Source organism: Acyrthosiphon pisum, chromosome A2 (assembly GCF_005508785.2).
Source record: "Acyrthosiphon pisum isolate AL4f chromosome A2, pea_aphid_22Mar2018_4r6ur, whole genome shotgun sequence".
NCBI classification, from domain to species: Eukaryota; Metazoa; Arthropoda; class Insecta; order Hemiptera; family Aphididae; genus Acyrthosiphon; species Acyrthosiphon pisum.
The window spans coordinates 100,500,984-100,513,955 of record NC_042495.1 but is presented as its reverse complement, the minus strand read 5'-3'; the positions used below and the strand labels follow the sequence as shown (position 1 = coordinate 100,513,955).

At 27.1% G+C, this 12,972-nt stretch overlaps 2 protein-coding genes across 13 annotated transcripts in view; both read left to right on the top strand.

Annotated features, from left to right (window-relative positions):
- Positions 1-5,179, top strand: part of LOC100572756 — a 6,297-nt gene extending 1,118 nt beyond the window's left edge. Inside the window, exons 2-3 of one of the 2 annotated variants that reach the window (XM_029489226.1) lie at positions 2,002-2,158; positions 4,340-4,761. In XM_029489226.1, the coding sequence (XP_029345086.1) occupies positions 2,095-2,158; positions 4,340-4,524 (249 nt within the window). In that variant the 5' untranslated portion in view covers positions 2,002-2,094 and the 3' untranslated portion in view covers positions 4,525-4,761. The other variant, XM_029489225.1, reaches the window with a different exon arrangement.
- Positions 1-12,972, top strand: part of LOC100574854 — a 276,000-nt gene that overhangs the window by 24,119 nt on the left and 238,909 nt on the right. The window lies entirely within an intron of this gene.

The following is a 12,972-nucleotide window of genomic DNA, read 5'->3' as shown; positions in this document are numbered from 1 at the left end:
TTAGGAGTGTTGAAATTTAAATTTTTACAAACCGCATTAAATAACGGTTTAGCCTCAAACGGTTTTGATATTTGTTATTATTCAAAAAGTATGAGTCGTAGACACTTGAAAATTTTACCAGTTGTTTAAATTGACATTTTCTTTATATAGTTTTATTTTCAAAATATTTCACTAATTTTTAATCTATTTATAGGCAATTGAAATAATCGATTTTTTTTGATTTTTTTTTTATAAATGTTGATAAAAAAAAATTAGCTGGGACAAAATACTTGAAAATTTAATAGAAGGGTCCACATATGTTGTTCTAACTCCCATTCAAAAATTATAAAAATACATAGGCACAATTTTTTTTTATAAGCATTTAAAGTTCAAATTTTGACTAAATACGTAAAAATTACGGCAATGTTCAAATAATCTTAAAGAGAAATTCATAAAAGTTTTTCTTTTTAATTCTAAGATTTGGAAATTTAATACAAGGCTCCTAACATATTTTTACAATAGCAGTTGCAAAATAAAAGGAATACATTGTCACAATTTTTATTTATAAGCATTTAAAGTTCAAATTTTGACAACATATTATGTAAAAATCACGAAAATTCGTAAATTATTTTATGCTAGAAATTCATAAAAAATTTTCCTTTTATATCTAAGATTTCAAAATTTAATACAAGGCTCATAATATATTTTTACAATAGCATTTGAAAAATAAAAGAAATATATAGTCACGATTTTTTTTTTATAAGCATTTAAAGTTCAAATTTTGACTAAATACGTAAAAATTACGGCAATGTTCAAATTATCTTAGACAGAAATTCATAAAAGTTTTTCTTTTTAATTCTAAGATTTGGAAATTTAATACAAGGCTCCTAACATATTTTTACAATAGCAGTTGCAAAATAAAAGGAATACATTGTCACAATTTTTATTTATAAGCATTTAAAGTTCAAATTTATACGAAATATGTCAAAATTGCGAAAATTTGCAAGTAATTTAGTGGTTGAAAAATCGTAAAAATTTTTTTTTTTATAACTAAGTTTTTAAAATTTGGTACAAGGTTCTCCATAAGTTTTTCTTTAAAAATAATATATCCTAGACTGACAAATCATCTCCGTTCAGAATCGTTTTTCGTATACAATGATATAATATCATTGGATTCAAATTTAATTCCATCCATTACAGTAACCCACTTGTAACCTACTGTACAGCAGAGCGACATCCACGACTTACCCGCCTTTTGTTAACATTTTATTGAGTTAAAAAAAGTTAATTTGCTTATACGCTAGCGTACTTAATTTTTTTCCAATCCAAAACTAAATACTAGACTATAATATCGTTTATACTTTATAAGTTAGATTCGAATGATATAAATGTTTAACTTTAAACAATTCACGATAAATATTTTTTGACATGAAAACGAAATTGATTGAAATAATGAATTATAATTAAATTAAAAACAAAATAAATTATCTTCATTTATTTTTAAAATGAAAAATTAATTCGTTAATTTCATGTTAATCAAAAAAGATATTTAGTAATTTAACAGGTAAGTTACTTAGAAGCCAAAAGTAACTTGTTACGAAGTTAAAAAGTTAAAACTAAACTAACTTTTTAACTTAACTTTAACTTTTTAACTCGTTAATTCCCAGCCTTGAGTTTTTCCACCTATGTTTCAACGAAAACAAAATACTGCAACAGACTTGATGCTAAACATAATATTATAACACAGCTTTCATCAAAGCTTAATAAAATATTAAACAAGGTAGTTAAAGAATATTTTAATTGTAACTATAAAATATAAAAATATTTTAAAAAAATGTGTATGTTTTTTAAAGTATTTAAACCAAAAATTGCTTGTCCCGTTTTTTTTTTTTGTAAAACTGGTCACCCTAGGGCCTACCCCCCTAAATGATACCACTGATTCCTAAGACTCAATACAAAGTGATTAATATTTGTACAGATAATTATAATTGGATATTATACAACTGTTTTATACTTTTACAGATTGTTGGTTGGGGAAAAACGGAAAAAGGCATTTCAAGTCCTATTTTATTAGAAGCATCTTTACCATACATCGACCATAGTACTTGTCGAAATATGTTTAAAAATGGATTTGAACTATTTGTGACAGTTGATAAGTTTTGTGCCGGTTCTACATTGGGTAATCAAATATTTAATCATAAATAATATCATGAAATCATTGATTTTTTTAACAAATTTAACTTAAAGGACATCACAACACTAAAAACAAGGCTGCTTATAGATTTAAAGTATGTCATTATCTAAGAAATATGGTGCAGATCTTACACTTATTATTCAATGAGGTATAGGCGTTTGAAACTATAAGTGTAGGTAACGTCATTATATAGCCGAAGTATGAATGGCGGCATATGTTTTACACGAAAAGCGTCTCGATTAATGCAACGATTTCAATCATTAAAGATAATATTTATTAATTTTTGTATGTAACCTTATGTGAATTGCTAACTTCAGAAAGGGGATAGGTTCATTTTTTATAACTTTTCAGGAGAGACAAAAAACAAAATCATAACATGATCTTTTCATGTAGTAAACTGAAATTTCCAAACACTATATTTAGCGTTTGGATAGTCGGATTTGACTCCTTTATGCAGTAAACGATGTATTTACGCGTGCTTAATGGAAAAGGATAACAAATTTAAAACTGATAAAAACGGACTTGTCTCCCTTCTGCAGTTAGCGATTCAAGTGTTTTTTTTGTGTTTACGATACTGGATTATAATATTGCAAGTTGCGAATTCAAAAAAAAAAAAGTTGTATTGTGCATGCGTAAAATACATGAGTTTTAAAAAACTATAAGTTATAGGGATTTATGATCCATTAATCTAGTTTAATGTCTCACAAACAGAATTGAAAAATATTTACAGGGTAATCAGTGATAATGTGTACCGTGTTTCCACGCACACGCGGTACATACATAAATATGTTTATAAATGGATTTGAACAGTTTTCGACTGTTGATAAGTGTTGTGCTGGTTCTACATTAGGTAATCAAAAAATGATCAAAATTATTTAACATCGATTAATCGGCTTGTTTATTCGAAAAATTCGATTATTTGGTTAATCGGAAGTTCGTGAAAATTAAAATTAAAGTATCGAATAAAAGCCAACGCTTAAGCACATAATATAATGCGTTATTATCTGAAAAATGTATAATAGGTCAAATCACTCTAATATCAAAACTAACAGCACACTACTGAAACTATAGTGAACGAAATTTTGGTATGTTGTACGTGTGTAAGACGGAGACAACAAATGCATGGGTAGCATCCTCCTAAGTAAGTAAGGAGTGATGTCACTGCCGTACTAATTTTCATTGGCGCCCCACGTTAATAATATTTAGTATTATTATTAAATATAAAAAAAACATTAAGCATTTAAACAAACATATTTAAACATTTTCCACCCTTAAAAATGTTTCAAGTTTTACAGTCCTAGCTGGGAACTTGCCCCATTTGCCACCCCCCTTGCACGACTCTGTGTTGTGGTGGATAATATTAGGTTTGGTGGAGATAAAGAATTATTAAATTAATTTGGTTACTAATGCAAGATAATTAATTGTACGATGATATGTGCTCGAATGGCTTAATATAGGTAGTATATAATATAGTGTATAGGTAAAAATATTTTCAAAATGCATACTGCCGTGGGCGATGAGGCTTTTTACTTAGAGACTGGCTCACGTGTCGATTTTGTCTAATCCTGGTATAGGACTATTTATGTGTAATCCCTTACTATGTTGATGTGTATCGGTTGGATGTAACGCTAAGGTATCACGATGCATTAATGATTTTATATTGTACGGTGCAGCGTAAGTACAACCATGAACCAGTCATAGGCACGATTTTAGTTTTTTATTGTGGGGGCTATCCATATTATTATATACAACAAACAGACACTTGGGGGGCTCCACCGACCACCACACATAAAAAGTAAAATATCTTCATGCAATACGAATCATCAATAATAATTTTATTATAATATGTATTATTTAATTATTTATTAATTAACGTAACTTGGATTTGATGAAAACTAACTCATTATTTATTGTTTATACCAATAAAAATCAGTCAAGTTAAAAATAGTATATGAAAATTAAATTTTAACTCGTTTATGCCCATGTGTTTGCTAAATATTATGGGTAGTTTCAAACCAAAACTTCCACATGTTATAGGTACACATAATTTGTCATTATGAAGGAAAATCTATATAATACTTACTATAGTTACTACCCAATAACAGTGCACAACTTTTAAAGTCGTATAGTTTAACTGTTTAAGTGCCATGAATAAAATATTTTTAGTTTCAGGACAAGGAGTAGATAAGGGATATAGCGGTGCTGGCTTATGCTTTTTCCATTCTGATTCTTATTATTTAACTGGAGTAGTGAGTATCAAGGATCCAAGCACAAATAATTCAATCACAGTTTTTACAGAAGTTAAGTACCACATTCGATGGGTACGTGGACTGTTTAACAACTTCAAATAAGTCCAATAAGATTGTGGTACCTGCCTAATATTAATAAAATAATTTATTCCAATTGTAATTTAAATCAATATTTGTATAAATATGATTCACATATGTGTAACAATTTTTAATAGTTCATACAAATATACAATTGTTAATTTAATTTAAACATAATATGTAGGTACGTATCTAAGAATTATAAATTTATGTATAATTGACACAATATATTGAATTCGTAAAGTTTTTTGGGTATACCAATTTTGCATTGTACATCCATTGTTACCACATAATTATTACTAATTGTTGTCCATTGTACATTTGTACCTATTTGAAAAAACTATAAGTTTTAATATTACTTTTTATCAATTGTATTGCTTAGTTATCGACCATTGTAATGACTTGGTTTTGTTAATGAAAACTTCTGCTTTATAACTAATATAGTTGAGAAACGATATATATATTTTTTAAAAATTAAAAATATTCAAACGTGAAGAATGTTATCTGATACACTCGTCAATGCCAAAACCAACCCACGGGATATTTGACTTTTTGGTCGTATATGTATACAAGGTGATTTTCTAAGCATGCTTACCCTTCATCTATGAATATGTATGCATATATTCAAATTCTAGTTTTTCTAATTTTTAAATACATTTGAAGACTATATTTTCGAATACTAATTTTTTTTGTGTCACTTAAATATGATTCTGTGCCAGTACATTATTTTGTTTTTAAAATACGCCTTTTTAACTTTAAATTATTCAGTAGATATTTTTTTGAGAACTTTGATGCATCTAAATCAAAATTTGAAAGAGTTGTTGTTGATTTATATAACTTAGATATGTCTATGGTAATGGGTAATGTATAGATATGGGGGCTTAGATGATTTGAAACTTATTTTGCATAAAACATGTTTAATTAGATACCTATACCTTCTCTTAAAAATAATTGTGCATAAGACTGCAATATAACATCCCTTTTACTGTAATATTAATTAATTCTTATATTGACAAACACATTTTTTAGATGAGTAATTGAGATAGTGAAATGGAAAAAAATCTAGTTGGTCAATACTCTAATAATTTACATATGACTATTGATTATACAAATCATACAATTTATAAAACATTAAAAAAAGTATAATTTTTAGTTTCCAATACATATAATTGATAATAACATTGATTATAGAATAGTCTAAACTGTATCATTATTTAGAAATACTTTTTTCATAGTCTCGGGCTTATAATAAAGTAAAACTGTTGAATGGTTCATAATACAATTGGTACAAAATGTAAGAGATTTAATCATGAACAGAGTTCAGGGCTATAAAGAGCCTAAAATAATCAAAATAAACACTAAAAAAAAAAAAATTAATTAAAAAAGGTGGGCAAGTGGGTGTCACTCTGCTGTACAGTAGGTTACAAATGGGTCACTGTAATGGATGGTGCTAAATTTGAATTCAATGATATTATATCATTGCATTAGAAAAGCGATTCTGGGCGAAAACGGTCAGTCAGCCTATGATATTACTAAGTATATTTGATGATATTATTGTTAATAAAGTAATTTATATATAACCCATTTACGTGGAATCTTGTTTTCAATTTTTAATCCTTAGATATAAAAGTTGAACATTTTATAAATTTTTAACTACAAAATAATTATTCAATTTTAAATTTGATAAATTTTGTAAAAAGTCGATCTTTAAATGCTTATAAAAAAAAATTGTATCAATGTATTTTTAATATTTTTCAACTGTAATTGTAACGATATATCAGGAGCCTTGTATTAATTTATTACAATTGTTTGCGCAACAGATAAAACTTGATTGATATTTATAGAAAAAAAAATAAAAAAATTTAAATATGAAATTGTTCGTAAACAGCTCAAAAAGAGTCAAATTATTTTCAACATTTTATCATTTATAGAAAATGCTATTTTAAACATTCAGTGAAATTTTCAAGTATTTACAGTCATTAGTTTTTTAATTACAACAAAATAAGAAAATCATTACATGAGAAATCGAGTGAATATCAAATGTACTAAAAATATGAATTTCAAACGCTCATAAAAATTTAATTTGACTTGTAGGCATTTTTTTTTTTTTTTGAAAAAGATAGACAAATTTATGAGGAATCTCGTATTACATTTTCAAATCTTAGATTTAAAAAAAAAAATTTCATGAATTTCTAACTCAAAATAATTTGTAAATTTTCGTAATTTTTACGTATTTTGTCAATATTTGAACTTAAGATGCTTATAAAAAAAACCTGTGACTATGGATTTTTAATTTTTTTTCATCTGCCTTTGAAACAATATAATAAGAACCTTCTATTACATTTTCAAGCTTTTTTAACAAACATATAAAATTTTGTTGATATTTATACAAAAAAAAACTAAAAAAATGGAAACTAAAATGTCCGTAAACTGCTCAAAATAATTCAAAATATTTGAAAAATGTTATGATGTATAGAAAATGCTAATATAAACATTCAGTAAAAATGTTATGTACCTACGGTCATTTGTTTTAGAGTTGCACCAAAAACCAAAATCGATTTTCTCGAAAACAGATTTTGCGTAACAATTCCCGTTTTTCCTTAATTTTTCTGTTGTTTTCATGTCGCTTTTGAAATCTACTAGGAAATTTTTACTTTTGTCCCCTCAAAGTACCAACTAGATTCACTTTCCTATCAGAAAAGATACTGTTGAAGAAAATCCAAGCACTTTTAATGTCCTAAAAGGTGATGACAGACACAAAAAATAAAATTAAAAAAAAAACTCACATACCTAATACATTAATCGTTTCACTCAGAATCTAAAACACATATCATTGTAAAATCAATACATTTATCGTTCCACTCAGAATATAAAATAGCTACCTCAAAACAGTGGCCCCTTTCCTTCAAAATCCAAAAGTTGTAGACTACTTACCAACATCATTATTTTCTGTTAGTGGGTATTGCTTGCATCATTTTAAAGTAGAAAATGTACATTAAACGAATATTTATGCATTAAAAAGAAACCACCTAAATAAGTTAAAATAAGCACTAGATTTGATATTTGAAATCTGACCTATACTAGAATTTATGTCAAGCCAATAATATAAGCAAATACTTATCACAAACCACGTTTATAGTTCATTACATTGAAATGAGTTTTACATAACATATAATTATTTAAGTTAATCAGTGTCCCATGTATTTGGATGTATATTATCCTTATTTAAATAATGATTAAATTTATGAGATTCCTGATTGGTCAAAACGAACATGTACGAATATGTTATAACTATTGTTGCGACTTATGGCGGATTATTCAAATTATACTAAAATTTAACATTACATTTTAAATGCATTAAATTTAAATTGTAAAAGTTTAAAATAAAATTGTAGGTACCTATTTATAATTAGTTGAGAGCTAATATATTTATTATAATGTAATATACTAATATTAATGCCTGCTAAAAATATTACCTATTCAAATGTATGTTGTTCTGAATATCCAGAATTGTAAATTGAGTGGACAAAGATTCCATAAATATAATTTAACTAGCAATAATTATAGTATTTGTATTTATAATAACATGGTACTATGTTTAGATACTTCTTTTTCTGACCTATTAATGCGAATAATACGGACCATTAAGGGTCTTTGCTGCTTCTACTATCCTTCTCCATTGATTCCTGTCTTTTGCATTATCGATGCTGAAAGTGTTTTTATTTTGAACAGTTAAATTTTAGTGTAGGTACTAAAACAGCTAATATTCATTAATTTGAAACATATAACATAAATTAATAATTACTTTATGAATATAATATAATAATATTACTCTGTGATATTTTCAAAAAAATAGCACAATTTTATTAACATAACTGTCTATTATTATTATGATTCAAAATATTTTCACTATACAAATAAATAATTATTAATACCTACCTCATTTTCAAAATATTACCTATATTCTGTGATACCAGTAAACTACTAAGTAAATAAAAAAAATGAAAATGAAAACCGTACCTTGCGGATAACGGCAATACTCACATACAAAATATTGGTGCCCAACCAATATTTCAACTTTCAAGGTATATAATATACTTATATAGTTGTACACGTCATATATATTAGGTACACAAGACAGGGAAGCATGTCAGCAGCAGTTCCTCCTTCGGGTCTTGATAGGTAAAAAAAAGTGGTTATGCATAGATTATAGATATTACAGAATGAGTAGGCCATGGCTAAAAATAGGAAAAAGAAATACTGTTTTTATAATTGTAACCATGGGCGTAACTTGTGCAATTTTTATGAGGGGGGGGGCAAACTTTATTTTGTTCGATATACCGCACGCTTAAAGATATTCGGAGACTAATTATACTTAATCAGTGGAAACTAAAAATCATAACATAATAATATTATTATCTAAGCTAAATCTTTATTGTAGTGTGCAAAATTAAATGACATTATAAAAAAAGCTTCATAAAAACATTCTGCATTTCTATATTTTCCTATTACATTATATTTTTTGCATAAAACGAAATTTATTTCTGAAGTCCATAAGTCATAACATTGTAAATATAATGTTTAATATACGATAATATACCTAATGTTATAATTTATAGTTATTAGGTATATATATATTTATTTTTAAATGTATTACACTGTGCGTCTGTATATTAATATTATAGCTTATACAAATAATAACTAAAGTCCTACACACAAAAATAACATAATAAAAAAGTAAGTACCTTGAATTGTACAAAAATGATATTAGAATAGTATGATATACTAATATTATTATACTTATATTTTAATGTAGTATTTCTATAATAATATGCTAGTATGCTCAAAGCTCAAACAGTGAAACACGACGATGGATAGTGAAGAATAATGCAAGATAAAGAGAACGTGTCGAGTCATACTGTTATCAGTTGAAGTTCACAGTTAAACAGTTATCACGAAAAGGAAAACAGGTTTTCATTTTACCTTAGATCATATACCATGGATGGAGTTAGAGCGTATGGATTTTGTTACCGATATAGCGACGAGTCACTGATTTAGGTGATCAATGTGCGCAAGCGCAAGCGCAATGCAACTACTTTCATAATTATCCAAATGTACGATAAGTATCTGTGGATAAATATGCGAGAAGTCACGTTGCGCATGCACAAATCGACCACTTAATTCGGTGACTCGTCGCTATATCTGCAACGTTTTTTTGTACTGATTTTATACGCTGTGGCTCCATCCATAGTATGTGATCTAAGAATTTTACCCTTAGATCATTATACTATAGATGGATCTACAGCGTATTATACCAATAAAAAAAAACTTTGCCAATATCAACGACGAGTCGTCGAATTAGGTATTCGATATGCGCATGCGTGATGCAACTTCTTGAATATTTATCCACAGATAATTTATCATCAAATCAGCATATTATGTTTAAATATAATAATATATTGAAAAAATAGTATAATGCCTACTATAATAACATAATAATTACTATAATAATATAATTAACCACGAACTATGATTTAGAATGATTCAGTGATAGTAACTTATGGATAATTATGCGAAGAATTGCATTACGCATGTGCACATCGATCACCTTATTCGGAGACTCGTCGCTAATATCGGCAACGAAATAATACGCTGTAGCTCTAGGCTCTATCCATAGTATATGAACTAAGATTTTACCAAACCTTAATGATTTTTCGGAACACAGCAGGCTGCAGTTTGTTGTTTGGTTTTGTTTCTACTTATTGTCATAATTATTAATATCATGATGTATTACGATGGCATATCGCATATCGCATGATACATTTTGATTAATCAATTCATTATTTTTTCTATAGTTACCTATAATCTTTTAAAATATTATTTTTTTCAGTTGTCTTGAAAAAATAATTCTAACAAATCTAAAATGCCTTTTTGATGATATTTTTCAAATTAATTTACAAAATACCAAGAGGGTGTTGCCCCCGTTAAATTTTTTGAGGAGGGTAGTTGCCCCCTCTCGCCTCCTCCCCCAGTTAACAAAAATAAAATCCTAACTCAATTTTTCTGGATGAAGACTATTTTTGTATTTAATATATTAACAACTTCTATGTAGTACCTATATTATATGTAATAATAACAGTAATAGGTACATTTTTTTATATAAAAAAATTTAATTATATTTTAAATTAAAATTTGTAAATGTAGCTACCGTTGATGGGAGTATAAAAATTATGGAACGTAGAACATTTTGCTCCCGTTTTACAAATAAGTAAATTCCTAAAGATCCCCGGGGTTTTTACAACATAAATTCCTTCCCACTTCATACACACTTAGGACTGTCTCAAAAGAGGTGTGGTTAAAAATGTGTTGTGGGTTTTTTTAAGGTTCTATTCTAAGTAAATTATAAAAAGTGGATGTCACTCTGTCGTACAGTAGGTTAAAGTGGGTCAATGTATAATGAATTATTTAATATCATTGTATGAGAAAAACGATTCTGAGCGGGGACGGTTTATCAGTCTAGATATTTTAATATATTGTTATCTATTAATAAAGGTTGAATTAATATTGTAATTTTTTTTTCTTCATTTCTTTGGTGATACACAAAGCGTTGGACATTAAAATCTCGTTTTTAGTGGTTTTTCGTAATTTGTCGGTGGTTTTTCCCGTGACATTAAATATCTTACTGTTGGAAAAATCGAAAAATTACCTCTTAATCCAATTTGCTAAAATATAAGATACTATATTATGTTGAAATCAAAGCACTCTTTCTGGTAGAAATTTTGTATACAGGATAAAAAAAAAAACACCATTGTAAAACCACTAGTTTCCTTGCTCCACTCAGAATCTAAAATTATATAAAAAATCTTATATTGTGAATTAAATGTTATTGAAATAATATTAAATAATATTAGCTAGAAAAAGAAAACAATCATAATATGTAACAGGCGTAAAATTCTAATTCAAATCATACAAAATTCAATAAGCTAAGGAACAACGTTGGTATATACATTCCACCAAATTATGTTAAGATAACAATTATGTAATTAAATAACAATTAGTATAATTTTAAGCATAGACGCGTAGTCAATAAGTACAATGTAACTAGGTTAAACTTAATACCAATATAAGCGATTGTGCTTCGATAATAAAATTGATATAGTATAAAGAATAATTCAATAATATGTGAAAACACAAAAAGGGTCAGTGGAGATGATCGTGTGACATGATTATCACTAGACGCCTATTGTTAATAAAAGTGCTTATAATATTATTTGTGTACGTCAGAAGTACGACACCAGTACTATACGTGTTTAAGTATACTTACTATACCTACGTCAAAATACAATATTTTATACTATCTATACGACCGTACCTACCTATCTGAACAAGGGCATATTTACATGTTTCCTGCTATGTAGGCTTGTGGACAATTGCCACCCTAAATAATAAAACTACAATTGTATACTGAACATATTTTAACAATAACAGAAAACGTATAAGTATAACCTTAAACAATTTTCCTCCCCTCGACATTTGCTGCTGTAGGCACGTGTATATGAATACTCCAATGTATTTTACGTAGACGCGTAACAAGGTTTAAAGATAATAAATATTCCAATAACCTTGGACGTGTAGTAGTAACTAGTAGGATCTATAGTCTGTAATGCAATTAATTTTAAAACAAGTTAGCAACTTAATATTTTTTTCATTACCACCTACCGAACCTATTGTTTATCCTTCGGTCGATAAAGTGATCGCATATAGCTGGTATTAGGTACCTACCAACTTAGTATCGAACCGACTACATACAACTTAGGTACTAATATCGTTAGATATTAGTTATAGTACCTATAGATTTTTAAAAGACCCGATGTTCTGCATCCAGAACTTTAGTGTTGTAAAGTTGTATTGATATTATCGTATATTACGTAGTGTTATCTTATGAAGTTACAAATTAATTAATCCAATAAAGATATAGTAGAGTCTTTCACATATATTGTCATATTATTTGTATAGTATATTTTGATATAATACCTATAATATAGTGTTATAAAACGTACGGTATAATTTGATATAACTTATTTATAAAAATGTATTTTTTAATTTTTTTTAAATGTCTTTGATTTAATTTAAGCCTCCTATTGACAATGAAGATGATGTGTTCCTGGTTAATACAGGGTGATTCTTTTATCAAACAACACTCATTATTTCAAAAAGTGTAAGTTTTTTTGTAAATATTTTTTTACATACTTTCAAGTCACTTATAAAACAACATTTTTCTTAAAAAATTATATTTTTAAATATTTTTTATCCTTATAATTTTTTAAGTTTTTACTTTTTTGAATGACAACATAGGGTTTTAATTTTTTATTCCATAGCAGAATATTTTTCTTAATATTTTGATACATGAAAATCGAATTTGGGACGAGTAGTTTATGAGTTATAAATATTCAAAGTTTAGATGAGCGGAGA